Here is a 19,383-nt window from a genome sequence, read left to right as displayed (position 1 = left end):
TTATCACAATCACAGTAATAGTAAGTATTTTATAAACATTTCCTGCTCTATTAACCTCTACAAAAGCACAATATTGATTTTGTCAATTCAGTCAAAAGGAGTTCACCCAGTTGCTTTTATAGTATTGACAGGGGACAGGGCTTAGCAGTACACATTCAATCTAAAATAAGTTTCAAAGTTACGTTTCAGAAGATTGTTGATACACAGTTGCTCTCAAACATCTTCATACTAAAATAAAATTCTTAAAAAATGCACACATGCACGCAAACAGCAGCACGCGGGAAACAGCTAAAGAAAATCTCCATTTTTTACTGGTTTGTTGCCATTCGTTGTCGCCTGTGTTTATTAATACAAAAACGTACAAATGCTGCACATTTAAAATTTTATTTCATGTTTTAGTAGTTTAGGAAATTTTGTATTTCTGTTTTTAATGTGTTGCTTGAAAAGCACTGTAACACTGTTTTTGAAAAATGTTATTTAAATAAACTTTATTATTATCACTACGTGTTTATCATATAAATTCACATGGTATAGGCAAATGTGATTTTCAGATATTTTACATGCTGTACATTTACTTATGTGGGTTGTCAGCATAACACTAAAATATATTTTAATTTTTAGATTTCAAAATCTGATTGTCACTTGTGATTTTTTCCTTATATCACTCTGCCCCTCCCTCTCTCCTCACCTCCCTCTTGTCTCTCTTCTCCTGCTGCTGAGTCTTCTGTAGGAAAGAAAGAGGGAGAAACCAGGAAGGCAGTGGCAGCGATTCTGCATTTACAACTATGTGCATGAATGTGACTGTGCGTGTATGTGTGTTGGTACCAATGTGTGTGTGTGTGTGTGTGAGGGAGAAAGAGAGAGCGAAAGGGAGGCAGACGCTTGGCAGAAAAGAAATGGATTTGGCCGACTTGTCGGGGTCTTTCATGTCACATTTCTGCCCTGAGGACCTGACCTCTGTCTCTCTGTCTGGCCAATAACCTACAAAATTAAATGGAATATCAGAATACTCCACACTGCAAAACAGTCAGCGGAACAACATCCATCCTGCATCAGTAAAAGAAGAAGAAGTGTAGAGAAGAATGACTGAAATGTTTTATTTGCATCAACAAAGAAAGTGAAGAGGAGAGGAGAGCTCGGGTACGTGGATTTATCCGACAACTAGGCGAGGACGCAGAAGATTTATTCATATAATTATACTCTTCTTGTTTTTTTCTTCTTTGAGGGAAAAGCAAAGAGCAGAGAGGAGATAATAGGAGAGTAGAGGAAAGGGGAGGAGAGAGCAGAGAGCAAAGGAGACCAGAGGAGAGAGAGGAGAGGACCAGAGAGCAGGAAAGAGAGGAGGAGGACAGAGAGAGAAAGAGGACACACAATAGGAGGAGAGGAGGGGAGAGGAGAGGAGGAGAGAGGAGTATTCACACTCGATGGGGTCTTAGCAATGATGAAATGTAAGTATAAACAGTGTTTTTGCATGTGCACGAGGTGAGAATTGCACATGTTGATGCTGCTGCTGACACTGTTATTGTTGCTGTCTTTGTCAATGATGTTGATAATGTCATGTGTAGTATGGTGTAGTAAGGAGATTCCTTTCTTTTCCTTCACACATGTATCCCTCTTCTCCTGCTTTGATTATCTCTGTCTCCTATTTTATATTTTCTAGTTGTGTCTACACACAGTGTCTCTGTATCTGTCTCTACTCTCTCTGCAGGTCATGTTTAGATAGTAACAGTGCAGCAGCTGAGGGAAAGGCCAGTGTCTCATTGCATTAGCATTACACACGCACACGCACGCACAGAGCGAGAGAGACAAATGTGCTTTAAGTGTGATGAGCGCACGTGGACAATGTGTGTGCAGAGTTTCTCTGTACCTCATAAAAATACAATTTGTGCGTGCGTGCGTGCATGCAAGGGCTCAGAAGCAGGCGTAAGAGCCATACGGTCTCCTTAACCACATGGAGAAAATCAAAGACCTTTTGTGCCCGTAAGAATTTGGCCAGACTGCACAGACACAGAAAGGACAAGTAAGAGGAAGATCAGTGTCCATAAAAAGAAGAGACAGAAAAAGTATCTTGCAATTCCTGTTGGCATGTTGGATCTAGACTTTGGTCATGTAGTAGAAACGCATTGAATGATAAAATACACACCAAAAACGGTGCTTGAATGTCAATTTTATGTTTAATTCTGGGTCTGAACTGCCATGATGTGAAAAACCAAATGCATTTAGTCAGAGCTTTGTGTAGTTTAAACCATGTTTAAAAGAATAGCTCCACATTTTGAAAAACATGCATATTTGCTATTCATGCAGGGAGTTAGTACTACATATTTACCATACAGACAACTTTCCAACCCTCTCATCTCATAAATAATAGATTTCTATGGGACGTGTCCAACAAGATAACAGAAGAACAGTTCTAACTGGAGTTTTGACAGATATTTTGTCAGATGATTGGCATAACCAATCAGTGTCAAAATAGTTTTGGAGTACACTTCAAATAGATACAGACAAACGTTTTGTCACATGTTCAGTCGACATAGATTATGCACATGGGGCATAATCTTGGCACAAATGGAACCCCATACAGTTGGGCACAGAGGCTGTAATGAGCTGGCTGCGGGCCAAGTGTCTCATACTCATGTCTTCACAGAACTGTGATTTTCAGCTGCCTGATAGTAAATTATGGCATGAGTTTCCACTACACTTACCTGTTGAGATACTCATTTATTTTATTTTCATGAGTTCTCTGCTCGTACTTGTTCGTAAATGTTGTGTAGATGCAGTTACATCATGAAACCAAGCAATTTTCTTTTTAAACACAACATGATTTATGAAATGTTGAATAAAACATCATCCTGGTAGCCTCATATAATAAACTAAGAGTTACTTGTGTTAATTATGTCTGAAAGACGTGTTTTTTTTGCTGTAACAAACAGTAACCCAAATTGACAAATCAAAAAGACAGAAAGAGAGAGTAAGAGCAAGAAAAGGAGAGAGAAGGGCAGTCACGTCCGGCAGCATTTACACCCAACATCAAAAAATGACTCTGACAGCCAGTGGATTTAGAATTGCTTGGAGGTTGTGGTGTGTTTGGTTGTGTTATTTTTCACTGTGATGTCATGTAATCTGATGTTGTGTTGTTTTATCTTGCACTTGCTATGTTAATGCATTGCTTTTTAACTGTTTTGTTATTTTGTAACATAATGACAGGCCCGCGGTGGTTTTTTATGCTAATGAGTATGTGAGGTTGAGACATGACACTGTGTTTTGCTGGGCCATGTTTTCACATTAACATTCAAATGTGACAGCCAAAATGCAGATTTGTTCTTAAGTGTTATCTCAGGTTTTTACCAACATATCAAGAGTGCTGCACCTTCTGTTTCAGAGTATTTACAGAAGAAAACATCCTCAGAAATCAGGCCAGTTTGATATTCTCTGAGAGCATCATCCATTTTTCATTTGTTGAAGTTTAAGCTTCTGCCAGGTCTTTACAGAATGAGAGTACTACACTCAGCTATTTTCTTCTTTATAATTCTGCACAGTTTTAGACTCAGACTTGAAGACTTTATTATCTTTTTTTTTTTTTACAAGATTACAGTTGTTTGTCTTCATATAGTGATTAGGCCTCTTTGCAATCATTAATAAAAGGTTTAATGGGGGAAAGCTCATAAACACGCAGTGAGAACACATTTGAATGTAATGAGATGTGTTTAAAGCTGTCAGCTGGGAAACGCTTTCATGAAATTAAAATAGCTTAATGTTCATGTCCTTTTTGCCCTGCTGCACTCTTTGCTTGTACTTTCATAACAGGATTACCACTCACATCAGAGCTTCATTTTATTTGGAAGAAGTGGTTCAAACGCTTTGGACGACAACTCACTCAGTCAGTCAAACCATGTTATGCAAAGTCAACTTCCAAAACTTTGTCAAAGTTTGCATTTGTGAGGAGCTGCAAAGACAGTATTTGTTTTTAGCTCAAATTGTTCAATCTAAAAGTTTTAAATCTACAACAAAGGAAATAATCAAACATAAAATATTAGTTCATCATATTATGAACCCCTCAGATTAATTGCGTGGATTTTTTGTTATCACTTGTAAGATATCAGAACTGACCGTTGAGCCAAACCGTTCAAAACATGATCTATTAAAAAAAACTCATGCAAGTTGAAGTCCAAAGAAAAGCTTATTGACGCGTTAAAAGCACGATCAGATAGAATGTGGAGCCCTTATCTGAGCAGATCAGGTTAAGAAGTAGTGTAGTTAAGAATGAAAAGCAGACAGTGGAGTCTCCCCTCTTCTCTTGCTCTTCTTGATTCCCTCTCAATTTTCCTATTTTTTCATAGTTTAAAGGACCTTCCTAGAACCTTTCAGTTCTTTTACTTTCTTTGTACCCACTCACCCTCTGACATCTCTCCTGATCTCTCTCTCTCTCAGTCTGGACCTAAGAAATTAATGATACTGTATATTTAGTATCAATGCAATCAATAATTAAAACACATGCACACGCACACGCACACGCACACGCACACGCACACGCACACGCACACGCACACACACACACACACACACACACACACACACACACACACTGGGTTTGGGGCTACATGTTTAGATGCAATACTGTATAGAACTAGTTGTCTCTATTGCTGCTCAAAACTTACCTGGGTGTTGAGAGTATCAACCAGTGCCACACAGGCAATAGACAAGTGGTATGTGGCACTGGTGATACTCTGTACTTGTCCCTGGAACAATCACATGACACGTCAAAGCAAATGGAAAATGTTTGCAAAATACTTCCATGTCTCATTTTCAGCTCAATATGGCTAAATGAGAGCTGGGCAAGATGGCAAAAATATTCATATATTGATATTTTAAGATTTCAAGATGGCAAAATTATATATCTTGGTAGAGACCTCACAAATACATTTTTTTTCTGGATTGTAATTCTTTTCATGGACATCCCCCAAATTGAGGATGCCTACAAATCCTACACTGTACATCCGCGGGAGCGGGAACACCGCAGATTAAGTTTATTGACTTTTTTATTTGAAATCAACATCCAAACAATAAAAAACAATATTGCCAATGCCATAAGTGGGATTCATTTGAAACCCTAGAGCAGTGAGTTGTTTTATCAAGTTCTCCGGTAAGAAATCTGTCTTGGCCCAAGACTGTTCAGTCCATGACATATGGGATGTGTGAGTGAGTTTGTGTCCACCAGCAAGGTCATCTTCATCTTAATCTGAGTGATTCTATTTCAAACCTCCAAAGAGCAAACTGGCTGATGGCTGTTTGTTGCCACCTAGTGGTTCTCTCCAGAAACAGACTGGTGACCAACTAGTTTAACTATACTTAAGTCATTTAGAAGTAACTATTCATCCTTAGTTAAGTGATTTGCATATGTGGACACTTTAGTGTCTGTTCTAACTATATGTGGTTGTTTTGTATATTCAGTAGTTCTCTATTGTATCAAGACTATCTCTCCAGCTCCGTAATGTGCATTCGAGTGGAGAAAGTATTTTCATTTAGAACCAAGGTTGCAAACCCTTACAGTATTAGAACACAATGTGTCACTGTTTGGGTAGGCTAATTACATTATTATAATCTAGAGACTGGCTTTCATATATATATATATATATATATATATATATATATATATATATATATATATATATATATATATATATATATATATATATATATATATATATATATATATATATATATATATATATATATATATTAAATCCTTTGTACAAAACAAAAAATGACATACCCGTACCTGTATACCTCTGACACGATGGCATTTGAGTATATATGTTAACATCTCGCAGTGCAAAAACTGCAAAGTGTGTATGTAGGAGGGAAACGTCTACTTGATTTAAGGCTTTAAAGTTTTCAAATCTTATTACATTTGTTCCAGTATGATATGCATACTCTTTTAAAGGCCGGTGTGAACAGCCCAGAGGAGGTGATCAGTGCATGCTAGATGTGCCAATGAATCAAAAGTCTTACAAAATGCTCTTGTGTCAGACATCTGTCTTTATCTTAATTCTTCACTCTTTCTGGGGTGTTTTACTGGTCTGTGTGAAAAGTACTTTAAAGCTCATTTTCCAAACTTGTTCTGTCCCCTCCATTTTAATTTCCCTTTATTTCAAGACAGTTGATCTTTATAACTTAATAATTTTCATTATTGTGTAATTTTCATCTGCATAGAATGCTCTTTTGCCAGATCATCGTTGTATTTGTTCTACTGATACCTCAAAACCTTTGAATGTATCATAAATGACTGCATTAAAGTATGTGTTTGCTTGTGAATACAGGTTTTATTACCTTATGTGTGTGTAATCTTAAATTTAAATATTGGCATATGATTGAGGGGGAAAAGCCTTTTTTGTTTCTTGGTTGCCATTTCTCCTAAACCCTGCAGGCGAACAGTTCAGGCATGTTGATAACCAAGGGGAAAGTGAGATACGACATACAGGCGTCCAAGTTTCCAAAATACTATAATTATATTACAATGAACTCATCCCCTCTCTAAACAAGACACTCCTCAGTTCTGGAGCAATAGAAATGATTGTGATACCTTTTCTACAAGAAAAAAAACACAAACTTTCAACTTAGTCAGGATCATTTTAATGAGCATAATTAGTTACTGCAGCAAGGTCATATGACAAGTTGCCATTATTCACTGTTAATGTGAATCAATTCTTACGCTGTTTTTTTCTTAAGTTTTGGGTGGTGATCTCGAGGTAGATGAGGAGTGAGATGCATCCTTTTCGACTCTATGCATGTATTCATTGATTGTCCCTTGTGCTTTGTCCTTGTTGTCCCTCTCAACCTTCTCTCTTTTCCTTCTTGTTTCTAACCCTCTATCATTTCCTACTTCTGTCCTCTCCTCCACCCCTCAAACCTACAATCTAGGGGAGGGATGAAGTATGAACTTCACTGACCTTTGCAGGAGAATACAATAAGCTCAACTGGTTGTGAAATCGTGAGCGCGTCCACGTCAGGAAGCCCAAACATGGAGGTGAAAGTGGTCTCCCAGGAGATGGCATTGCTTAGCAACATAATGGCAGCTTACACCTTCATCGCAGGTAGATCCAACATGCACAATTGCTATGTGTGACTGTATGTAGTCATCAATATACTCTTGTTGTGCTACTGTATAAGATCACGGAAGTTAAGGCACAGCGTTGTTGGCCATTCTGATGATGCCATGTATTTCCTAAAGGACCCCTGGACCACACTTTATGAACAAGGTCTTCCAATGACTCTAATATGGATCAATGTTGAATAAGTTTCTCATGCTCTGGTTAAAAGACAAAACTTAGACAATCAATTGTAATATAGATTATAAATGTAAATATTATTATATAAATATGATAATGATTTTTAAACCAGAATGTAGCATATCTGCAACAAAGTAAACTTGTTTCTTTGTTGAAAACTTTTCATATTATTTTTCTGTTTCTCTTAGACCAACCCGAGAGGACAGCTTTGGTGTTTCTGGGCGGTGTCTGTGTTGGCCTTCTTGTCACACTCTGCGCCATCGTCTTCCAGATACACTGTCGAGCAGACTGTCACTATGGCAACAGTAAGCACCATCGCCGCAGGAACAAGCATCATCACCGTCGCCATCACGGCTGTCCCCTCCATCAGCCCATTGACAGTCATCCAGACAGCACTGCTGTTGTAGCCTCTGGAGGGACTGCGCCTGCTGGGGACAGCGAATCAGAAGAGTGGGATGACACCTCTGACATGTCTTCACGGAGACGAAGACGCTTTGAGAGAGCGCTGCTGCATGCCACCATGTTCACATCAGCTGAGGGTATGTCTCACAGAGACACACAAACAGGATGAGTCATGTCTCATATCAAGCCCATTTAATCCAATTTAGTATATCTCATATAATGCCCAGGTAGCACAGAGGACAAATTACACTCAACAGCAAGGTGTTGTTTTTCCGGCAATGATGTCCAAGGATGATCCAAACACTTCCCAGCCAACTGTTTTCTCACACAGTCACAGTCTTGCAAAAATGTTTGACAGTCCATTACATGACTAAATGCACTCAATGAACAACAAATGCAGTGATGGAAATTTAGAAAATACTCTATGAATTGAACAGTGAATCGATCAATTCATTTGTCATGTGAAATCATATGAAATACAATTCCAGTAAAATGTAATTCTGTCAGTTTCTACAATTTATGAATTAAAAACAGTAATAATTAGAATGGAATTTGGAAAGTGCAGACCTCCGTCAAGACATGCCCTAACTCACCCCACCTACCTATTACAGAAACGCAGTACTTACATATTTGATAAAGTCCTCAGGTATTAAAAGTTATGTTTTGTCCAAAATGGATTAGAAAAAAGTAGATAAGCAGAGCCAGATATTGTAGAACAGTTAACACTGGTTATGTGAGTAAAATAATACATTTGTTTTAAATGTTTGTGTAAAAATGTTTTATACAAGCATTTAAAAGATGAAATCTTTTGAAAGAAATATTTACTTTTTCAAAATGTATGCCTAATAATATATCAATGTACATTTACACACACTCACTCACTCACTCTTAGACTGTTCATCTGTTCATCTCTGTGAGATGTTCACACACATGTTCATACTCTCAACAGTGATGTGAAATTTGATTGTTATGTTGCTATGTGAGTGGACAATATATGATCGTGCTTTAATCTGTGTGTGTGTGTGTGTGTGTGCGTGTGTGTGTGTGTGTGTGTGTGTGTGTGTGTGTCATCAGAGCTGGACCGGGCCCAGAGGCTAGAAGAGCGGGAGCGGATTCTCCGAGAGATCTGGATGAATGGACAACCGGACATCAGTACAGTCACTGGAAGCCTCAACAGATATTACTGACACATTATCAAATATGTGTCAGTAGTCACAAAGACATGAAGATAGACAGAGCCTCGCATTGCCGGAACTATCTCCACAGCGCTGCGTAGGAAAAAAAAAGAAAACTATGGATAGAATTGACACAAACCATCAGATTGGGAGTGCTGTCTGCACTGCACCAAAGAGACTCTAACAGATGAAACTATTAGTGACAGCCCTGCCGGCAGCAGTCCCCTCCACTCTGTTAACAACAAGGAAAACATAGAAGTTGTGATGGCTCAGTCCTCCAATACAGGATGACACTGAAGTGTTTGAAAGAAGAAAGTCCTTGTGCTCCGAAAAGCCAACAAGTATGACACAAAGGATCTACAGAGAACACACTGCGCGATATGTAACTGCTGTTGGTGAAAACTGTAAAAGAGATTTTATAACTTTTCAATTTTTTAACAATAATTTTTAACTTTTAAAAAACAGCGGGAAAGATGTTAGCTCAATACAAAGATACATTTACACATACTGGTGCTTTTACTGCTGTAAATCCCCAGATAAAGAGAATACTTGTAGGAAGGACACGTAATGGCTGTGGTGGGTTGATAAAATATGAAAGGTATATCCTGACAAGTCTGTTGGTTGCATCTGAAGGCTGGAGGCTTATCAGCTACAGGTGTTGGTGCACAAGGACATAGGACAGCAGGTCATCATGTTTGAGAAGATCATGCTGCCTTTCTTTCTTTGGCTCATTTGGTAATGAGCTGAAAACATTTATAAACTTTAATTACAATTTTTTAAGCTGTTTTCTGTACATATTGAGTAAAATTATGACTTCAAATTAACATTGTTCCATCAACAGTTTTTAAGTGTCTTTGGGTACTTTATGTTGTACATGTATCTGGTGGGAATCAAGAACAGATGATATATCCAGAGAATGATCTTGTTGACAATATTAAAAATGATTATTGAATTTTTACCAATTATAACTTTGCAATAACAAAGTATCTCTTTTCTGTACATACATAAACAGTCCAATAATAATAATCCAAAGTTTCTTATTCTATTCACCTTCACTTAGCGCGTCTTCATAATGATGTATAGCAATAATAAAGGTTTAACCCTCCCCTCTGAGCCACAGTGACTGCAAGAAGCACAGAACATCACTTGGGAGTACAATGAGAGTCCGAGCAACAGCAGCCACACACTAGTGACCCAGAGTGAGTAACACTTAATGGAAAGCATTAGGACGGACATAAACATACATTACATCATAGGGGTTGGGTTGGGTCAATGGGGACATATTTATCAAGCATCTCAGAATAACATTGAGAAATTGGGCCAAATGTTTTGCCCCCAACATCACCACTATGCTGTTGCCCTTATCAACCAGTCACAGTTACTGCTGCTCACTTTTCCACACACACAAATAGGACCATTTGTATTTGTTGGACACAAAGCTGTGATAAACTATCTACCCTTCTTTTGGACAAAAAAGTATATAATTCATCTGCTGTGAGAATGATCGGTTCTTGGAGACAGACTCCCCCTGGTGTTCATAATGTGCCCCGCTCCACAGAGCAGTCCTCCACTCTGTGGACCACATCTCAGGATTTACAGCTTTAAAAAGCCAAATGGAAAAGAGCAGAGGCAATAGGGAGAGAAGGCAATGAAATTATAAAATTAATGGACGAATAAGCAAATTAATAGATGATTCTACTAGCCAAAATTAAAGCAATCTTTTAGTCAAGATAATATTTGTGGAGACTCAGAAACACAGATATATAATAATAGAAATGTGGCTCTCATTAATTAAACATCCAAATGAGTCGTCTAATGCAACACCATTAACCACATTGTAATCGTTAACTTCATTCTCATCAAGGAGAAGCTGAAGCTCAGCACTTTTTCTCATCTGTGAACTCCCATATTTCCCTGGGTCACTTTAATCTTCAGGGGTTTTCTTCAATTCAAATTTTATTGAAAAATGTGGACATACAGTAGAAAAGAACATCTTATGTAGATCTTAAAAGTCTATGTTGTGAAAGAGCCAGCGTGTTACTAAAGAAAAACCAAAAACAAAATAAGCAAAACACTTCACACTAATATTTTGTAAAGCTTACAGAGGTCAAGAAAAGCGGTTCCTCCTGCCCTCTAATGTTCTCAAGGTGACGTCACATATCCACTAAATAAAACGAGGGCTATGAAATGGGATAGTTGACAAATAAGTCAGATTTGTGGAAAACTGAAACCATTAGTTTTCCTTTCCGCCCAGACTCGAGTTTGAATACGACTAGACCGATATTTTCTAACACTTTGATTAAGTGAGTATAAAGTCTTTTATGACCCATCCTGTTCTTATTACACTACAAGTAGGTACAAGGCATATAGCCTTTATGCCTTCAACATGGTATATAGGCATAAACAAAAAAGCCCTAATAGGATTTTTAAGACACTTTACAAACCAAACTCTGTAACTAGATCACTGTGGTGTGAATCATAAGCTATGTATAGGTATTATATGACCAAGCTGATAACGTTGAATCAACTTAGACTACTGTAAATGAGGCCTTACATCTCCCGGGGCAATTGTCTTATCTCTCACCTACTCTACCGGTGCTATCGCTTTAACGGGACGGGCGGTGACGTTATTTGGACGGGTACACGGAGCAGACCGAGCATCCTACTGCAGCTGGACCGAGTCCCGCCCGGGACCAGAACAACACCGTCCTACAGACTACCAGACTGTTATCACCGTAAACCTGAGAGTTCAGGTTCATACTCCACCATGAGAGACTACTCAGCGACTCCGAGCCACGGAGGCGCCTGCATGCCGTGCTGCCAAGTTTGCGTCTTCGCCTTTACCGCATTTCTCGTCGTTGCAGAGAGGACGGCGCGTGAGTCTTTACCTGGGACACGCGCACACACTTAAACGTACACGCCCTGCGCACAAATAATAAACTATCACTATGTTGATAGATCGTTATGTGTTAGCATGTGCCCACGCTCATCCCCATTGTGTTTTATTAGACTTAATTGGGGAATGTATTGTAGGCTATACATGTGGGTGCATGCGTGCCTTTTTGGCCACAGTGAATAAGGATGTAGTGGGTGAGGGCTACAGCTGCTGGAAGAGAGATATGCTCGCATATAGTTGAGACAGAGGATTTGGGATGTCATGTTGGTCTGTTTGACAAAGTCTACAATGATCCAACATACAAAGTTGGACATTTGTTGTCACTTTAGCGGCTCTTGTGCAGTCATAAATAATAGAGTCAGGGTCTGCAGTCTGCACCAGTGCGCGTCTTTCCTATTTTTAAACACGCAATACGAAATCCTCTATGCAGCAAAGCTGCAGACTCATGCCAGAGTTTTCCACAGTTCCTGTTTTAAACAGCGGTGTAATTTCAGTTTCTAAGAGATCTCTCCTGAATAAAAACAAAGCGAAGCCATGTTGTCATATTTCAGCGCCCTTTTTTTTGGAGGTGCATGAATGGACGAGGGGATGGGCGTACCCCACGATGCGGCCTAGTTTGTCGGGACAGCCCGCCTGTTAGCACTTAAAACGGTTCAGATTACATGTGGATGGAGGCAGGCAGAGCTGCAGAGCTCAGCAAACCTAGTGGGATGTGGAGGAGTCTGTGTGTGGGGAGAAGAGACAGCTAGCACTCTTGTTGTCAATAAACCTTAGATTAGATGTAGGACAGAGGTCATGTCGAAATGTGTGGGGGCACTCTCTAAACACAAAATGCTCCATGTTCTGGCACACAGATGAAATGCTGTTGCCCTGATGTAAACACTGCAGCATAAACAGCATCATACAAAATACTGCAATCTGTTTCTTTTACACTTGGTTACACAAATTAAGTGTAAATAGACAATAAATAGCATATATTAGATAGCAATTATCTTAGATATGCTTTATTATAGTGATATTGTGCATGTGATTTAGGAAGCTGATGTCTGTTGTCCTACGATTGCGTATGCAGGCGAAGTTTGTTAATCTGTCTGTTCATTTAATTACAATTTTCTATAGGATCAGCTTCAGAATCAGCTGACAGCAACAGCTTACATCGCAATTACAAATGAAATAACCACACAAGTGTATCAGACCTTTTATAAGTATTAACCATTAGAGTGAGTTTTTTTTATGATTCTAGTTGTAGCAATCGTGTCAGGTCAGTAGACTTAAGCATTTATTTTTGTTTTTCCCTCTCTTTCTCCAGTGATCTATTGCTTTGTGTACTATCTGTGGGTGGGTCATAACTACTGCTATGCCCATCTTGCTGGCTTCACTGCACTGTTCCTGCTGCCAGGTGAGAGAACAGCAACAGCAACAACAACAACAACAACAACATATAAATGTCCTTGTTAGTGTTAGTGTTATTGATCATTGACAAGGCACAGTCCAATACAGATGGATGGATGGATGGATGGATGGATGGATCGATACATAGATACATAAATAGATAGATTTTATTTATACTTGTTTCATTCCATGTTTTCCAGGTTGGGGGCCTCAGTGGCTCAGTTATCTGTGGTACCTGTCAGATGGACGCATCCGCAGGAAGTCTCTCACCTGGACACACATACTGCACCTGGGTCTCTTTAAAAGGTAGGTCAACCTTGCGCATGTGCATCTTTATGTGCATTTGATAAGAATGATGATGTACATGGTGGCATTTCCTTTTTCTCTCTGTTTCTCTTTCAATCTTTCTCCCAATTTGACCCCCCTTCATCTATCTCTGGCCTCCAGACTGTGGGAGTGCATTTGTCTTCCAGACGAGGATGTGTATGGTGAGATCATGCAACAGGCTGATGCATCTGCTTTACGTCTGTTTGAGGCCTTGGTGGTCACGCTCCCTCAGACGCTGCTGCAGACCTATGTGCTCATCTGCACTGATATAGGAATCAAATCTCCAGGTACAGTGATACTTAATAACAAATGTAAAAAAGTATGTGTGCATGGGTGTGCAATAGAGTCTGAAATAGCATGTGTAATTATGTGTGTGTGTGATAGCAAAGGTATGTACAGCATAGTGTGTGTTGCTAGTTTTTTTTCAAACAGGACTTTCAAACAGATCTGCAATAAACTGTGGCCCACTAAATCATGAGAGACCTGCATAACATAATTATATAATGAATATGTTTAAAGCAGCTGTAGTTTTTTTTAAATATAGAAAATAAATCACAATGTGAATGTAAAATAACAATGTGACAATGTGAAACCTGCAGGTAGGTTGAACCTACAGTGAATTGTCTCCTGAATCTGCCGGTCCCTTCCTCTTTACAAAGCTGTAAATCTGAGTGTATCAGCTCATCATTTAGCTTCCCGGTCCATAATTTTGCTGTTTTGGTTCAATTTCAGTGCAGCATAGTGTGCCTTGGTGGTCCTCACACCCCAGATTATGATTTACTATTTCTTTGAATAATATCAGATGGATTTATAGCAATGTGGAATTATACCTATATTCAGCGTTTTTTTTAAATGTTCATAACTGGTACTGTATGAACATCTAAGCTCTGAGTTCAGTTATTCCTATCAGGATTAAAGTTACAGGGACTGGAACTGGATTGCATAACATCTAGTTAAGTGTAATAATGAAGGCCTGAGAGATTTGACTTCTCTAATGGTCTGTATTGATTTACTGCAGAACAACTCAAGACTTCATGTCACCTGTGCAACTATCATTTGCCGTGCCAATGTTTTTTTTGGCAGGAGCGAGTTGTTCCTTCAGCATAAGCAGATCAAATGTAGAAATATAGTGTTACTCAAACAATGGGGATCAAATAACTGTTTAGTATGAAAGGTTGTATTAAGCTCGTAATGACAAAGGTACAGAAAATGAACACTAACTCTGCAGTTCCCGTCAATAATACAGAACAGTTCAACTTATCTGTTAAACTTTATTGTTTTGGTTCATTTTCGCTGTCATAATTTCCTCAGGAATTAGGAGAGACCAAAACAAAGCTGGAAGAGAGTGAATATTGCACTTACATTTGTCAGGGGACCAGAAACATGAAACTTGACTCCAAATGAATGTTGCTCTGTGTCTGCTTGATGTGAGCAGCTTTTTGCTAACATGTTTGCCATAACAACTTCATAAGGTGATATGTCAGATGTTTTCTTTTCAAATTGTTTTGCTGCCCCCCAAGTGGCAAAACCCTCCCAAAACAATTAGTTCAGCTTTAACCAATTTCTCTCCCATCTATTCCCAGTGTGCTTGCATGTGCAGCAGACTGACTCATGAAAAGTATCTAGCCTTTATTTTCTGTATCAAGTCTTCACATTTACTCTCCTCTCTTCCTCCACCCTCTCTCCTCTAGCCTCGGTGTGTTTTGTGGTGTGTTTGTTATCTCTGGCCTGGGCCTTGGTCCTCTACGCTAGAGCCTGTTCACTCATCAGACCAGGACACCTACAAATGACCCCCGCTGCCATTCTCTGTCGACTTCTGTGGAGGGTGTGCATATTTTTACAACCGAAAGCCAATATGCACAACATACACCCTGCGTATAACAGTCTCAATTTACACAATGAGCAGCATATTTATATGTATGTGCTAGGCTTTTTTTGTGTAACAGCTATATTTTTTCTCTGTCTGCAGGTCAGTATGTTGGGATCTCGATTTGCCATTCTCATGCTCTTCACACGTATCTTCAAACAATGGATCTTGGGAGTCATTGGTAAGTACGAATGCCCAGGCTTTATCTCCAAGCTCGTATTTTCTTAACCTGACCTATTGTTGGGTTAGTCTTGGTGAAGACACACTCTTATGGTTCACCTCATCTCCTGAGGTTGTCTGAATTAGTGTGTTTATGTAATAAAGTTAAAGGTTGAATATTTAATTGGCTGTATGTGTGTGTGCGTGTGTCAGGTGTGCACTGGCTGGGTGCAACTTTCTGGATGGTGTCTCAGCAGACCGACATTATACGTTCAACTAGTCGATGGAGACTCTTCAACCTTGTTCTGGGAGCTATTCATATCTTCCTTTTCCTCAATGTGAAGTATGGTCAATCCAGATACCGCATGGCCGGGTTCTACCTGGTATGTGTGTGTTTGGAGTCAGTTCATGCCTGTGTGCCAGACTGTTTGAGCAAAGCCATTGACATAAACAGAAACACTGACACAACATTTAAGACCCTCAAATGGGAAGAAAACACTGTATTAGCTAAAATGTCAAGTTATGAGGTAAATATGTATACAGTCTAACTGTTGAATTGCATCGTAAACCAATCTCTTCTGCATGTGAATTTGGTTGCAGAAAATGTAAATTTAAGAAACATTACAGACACAAGTTAAGTATGAACCAATACAATCACTGAAAACATATATATTGCATAAAAATGTCCATACCAAATATCTGAGATGCTGATAATGCACCAGTTGAATCAATGTAATTTTGAACACAATAGTTGAATAACAGTGTACATTAAGCTGAATAAAAAACTAGAGTAATACATTTAAAATTTAAATGTGAGACAAAAAGGTAACCATCTTCCTCTGTTTCTGTTCATTCTTCTTCAGGTCATATTCTTAGAGAACGCTTTTCTTCTTCTGGCCTCTTCATGGTTGTTTAGCATAGTATCCTGGGATACTGTGGGAATCCCGGCAGCAGTTTTCTGTAGCTTCCTCATTGGTGAGACACACAGCTACACTGTATAACAAGACCCACAACTGCAAACACATTCTCTCTTAAGTAATGTCCAAATTTCCAACTCCTGTATGTTAATTTCCTTCTTTTCTTACAAGATCCATAAATGTTTACACATTAAATATTGCATGCCACTATTTTAAGTCCTACATGTTTATTTTCTATTTGCTCCCCCTTTCTCTCCAGGAGTGATAGCGTTGGTGCTCTACTATCGTTTCCTCCATCCTAAGTCCTTCGAGATTTTCCAGAGTATTCGCCATAGGGGGATAGGTGGAGCCTGCACGGAACGTGGCTCTACACTGTCATTGGAGGAGAAAGTTACACCGACTTGCCATCGCCATGCAACACTGTCCGGTCTGTTAAAGATCTATCTATCTATCTATCTATCTATCTATCTATCTATCTATCTCTCTGTCTGTCTCTCTGTCTCTCTGTCTGTCTGTCTGGATAGATGGATGAATGGATAGACAGAATGACTATTGTTGTTATTGTAATCTAATCAGGAGGTGGGACCCTAATGGATCTTCCTATCCAATGGGAGGGCTGGAAACATCACCACTGGCTGCTGATTCGCTTGGCCATGAAGACAGGAGATGTAACTAGGATCTGGTCGTCGTATGGCGAGGGGGGGCTAGCCGGACTGATGGGTCTGTCTGAAGAAGTTCACTCCCCTGATGAGCCTCATGTCCCTCGGGTCTGTAGCGTTCCTTTTGTTGAATGTCCTGCTTAGAAGAGTTATTGGTCTAGTAGAGAGACTTCCTCCTGACCTTTTTACATTAAAAACTAATGAATTTCGTTGCAATTAGTTTTAAACTTCCTGGCATGCAGCCTTGTGTGTGATATATTTTACAATTATATTACAAGGATACTTATTCTTATCTGTAATGTCATTTGTCAGGTTCCACTTGTTCAGCCTCAGATTCCTCAGATTTCTCAACCAGCTCCACCACAGGTGACCCAGGCTCCACAGGCAAGATCTTTGTTTTATTTTTCCCTAATAACCAATAATATAAACAAAGTAGATTTATATTGAAAGCCATTATGTGTAGGATTGGAACATGGAGATGCATACGCTGTAAGCAACACATAGACTGCATTAACTTTCTATGTGTTTGGCATATTTTTATACAAACACAAATGTATGTAATTATTTTTAATTTTGCGGGAGTCGTCCCAAAGGGATTAATAAAGCTAAGTCTAGTCTAAGTCTATTACAATGTTATAATCACCTAAAATGTACACAGTGGGTTTAAGAATCTTGTTCATGTGTAAAATGAATCCTCAGCCACCATGTTGGGTACTAATACTTTCAGTTGGTCTGTGTGCAGTCTGAGGCTCAGCTGTCTGTCTCGTCCCCAGGTGAGAGAGGTAGCCAAGCCACCAAAGCCAGCTCCCTCCAGTGTAATAGCCCGACCAGTGAGAAAAGCTCCACCCACAACAATCCAGGATATGAAAAGGTTTCCAGAGATCATCCCGATCCAGGAGGTAATTTTTGAAGAGACTGCAGAAGAAGACTCCAGCGCTCCACCATCAGAAAAAGGTTTGATCTGATGCCTGAATAAACACTAAACCCTGCTGGTGCACACACCCAAAAACACTCGCTCAGTGACCAGAGAAAAGGTTTGTTACAATGTCAGTACAAATGATGACTGCCTTATTGCAGACCTGAGTGTATATTAATTAATTAGTTTGCATGTTTAACTACTAAGGGAGAGAACATAGAGTGAACATTTTGATGAAGTGTTCCACTGCATCCATTGCTGATCTTTGACCTGTGGCTTTGTTTGAATACCCAGACAGCACACCTACTTTCCTGGTATCTATGATCGTACTGTCTGTAAGATTGCACAACCATGAAATTAGTTTGTCTGAACACAACATTGACATAGCATTGCTTCATAAAGTTGATATGGCATACTTGTTTATTTCAACATTTACCTCATTTACACATCCAGCAATTACAGAGCAACACTAGCATTCATCTGATGAATGTGAGTCAAATATCCACTCTCTTGCACCAACATCTGGCTCTTTAGCTGCAATGTTCCACTACGTTCACTAGCTGGTTGCTAACTGTGTCTATTCCACTGTGTCTACAGTGGGTTTTAGGAGCTTTTTCAATGAAAACAGCTGCCCGCTGCAGCTGAAAATGACTTTCTGAGAGTGTTACAGGTCCCAGGCAAGGAGACCGGGTAACAAATTTAAATTCCCTGAAGGACAGGTGAAATAACGGGAGAGTTTGACACAGCAGCTTTCTTGACTTTTCCCAAATGCATCTGTTTTATTCATACAGAATCAAACATAAAATAACACTATCACAAATCACATTCTAACTTACATTAGTTACATCAATATAAGAAAACAATGGCTGCATAGTGCACTTCACATGGCTATGTTGTTGTAAAAGTTGTTGCTACATATAGCTGCCTACGAATACTGGTCATGTTAACAGAATTCCCCATAGACCATCCAGAAATACAGGACCAGATATTAGCTATTCTTAAAAGCTAAATGCACAAAACAACAATTTATCAAATATATTTGTATAGTTTCATACCTTACTTACATTGAATATACATTAAGAGAAAATCCTTTACTCTTACTTATTTACTAATTTAAAATGACCAGCCGTTACATCAAAACGTACGCTACTTGTTAAAGGAGAAGTACGTTAAACACGCAGAGTGTTGTAGCTCGAAAAACTATGCTACATGTATCAATGGGATGGCAATGACCCAGGTCACTGCAAGACGCAACTAGCCGTCTTCCATGACGTTATCCAGTTTGCCGCCACAGCTTGTTTGCGAGACAGTAGCTAACTGTTTACAGCCTACTGTCCTGTGAGCCTACCTCTGCTAGCTGCCTCCATCAATGTCAAACTTTCTATAT

The 19,383-nt window shown here is 39.2% G+C and overlaps 2 protein-coding genes across 2 annotated transcripts in view; both read left to right on the top strand.

The window, feature by feature from the left end:
* Positions 1-719: 719 nt before the first annotated feature.
* On the top strand, positions 720-9,821 carry eva1a (eva-1 homolog A (C. elegans)). The gene is made up of 4 exons (XM_034900643.1): positions 720-1,448; positions 6,919-7,091; positions 7,475-7,825; positions 8,763-9,821. The coding sequence occupies exons 2-4, from the start codon at positions 7,019-7,021 to the stop codon at positions 8,873-8,875; spliced, it is 537 nt and encodes a 178-aa protein (XP_034756534.1). The 5' UTR covers positions 720-1,448; positions 6,919-7,018; the 3' UTR covers positions 8,876-9,821.
* Positions 9,822-11,444: 1,623 nt separating this feature from the next.
* xkr5b (XK related 5b) overlaps positions 11,445-19,383 on the top strand; it is a 10,798-nt gene continuing 2,859 nt past the window's right edge. Inside the window, exons 1-12 of the mRNA XM_034894179.1 lie at positions 11,445-11,739; positions 13,069-13,158; positions 13,352-13,457; positions 13,599-13,765; positions 15,170-15,303; positions 15,448-15,526; positions 15,718-15,887; positions 16,368-16,479; positions 16,681-16,848; positions 16,998-17,188; positions 17,393-17,464; positions 17,854-18,034. Of these exons, the coding sequence (XP_034750070.1) occupies positions 11,631-11,739; positions 13,069-13,158; positions 13,352-13,457; positions 13,599-13,765; positions 15,170-15,303; positions 15,448-15,526; positions 15,718-15,887; positions 16,368-16,479; positions 16,681-16,848; positions 16,998-17,188; positions 17,393-17,464; positions 17,854-18,034 (1,579 nt within the window). The 5' untranslated portion in view covers positions 11,445-11,630. The remainder of the gene's footprint in view (positions 11,740-13,068; positions 13,159-13,351; positions 13,458-13,598; positions 13,766-15,169; positions 15,304-15,447; positions 15,527-15,717; positions 15,888-16,367; positions 16,480-16,680; positions 16,849-16,997; positions 17,189-17,392; positions 17,465-17,853; positions 18,035-19,383) is intronic.

This window comes from Etheostoma cragini, chromosome 1, assembly GCF_013103735.1.
Source record: "Etheostoma cragini isolate CJK2018 chromosome 1, CSU_Ecrag_1.0, whole genome shotgun sequence".
Taxonomy (NCBI): domain Eukaryota; kingdom Metazoa; phylum Chordata; class Actinopteri; order Perciformes; family Percidae; genus Etheostoma; species Etheostoma cragini.
The sequence above is the reverse complement of the archived record's forward strand: the minus strand, read 5'-3'. Positions and strand labels throughout refer to the sequence as shown.

Bases quoted from the DNA above. Each gene is read 5' to 3' on its own strand.
- eva1a (XM_034900643.1), top strand. From the start codon at position 7,019: ATGGAGGTGAAAGTGGTCTCCCAGGAGATGGCATTGCTTAGCAACATA. The intron at 7,092-7,474 runs GTAGATCCAACA...TGTTTCTCTTAG, and splicing joins AGCTTACACCTTCATCGCAG to ACCAACCCGAGAGGACAGCT. The intron at 7,826-8,762 runs GTATGTCTCACA...GTGTGTCATCAG, and splicing joins CATGTTCACATCAGCTGAGG to AGCTGGACCGGGCCCAGAGG.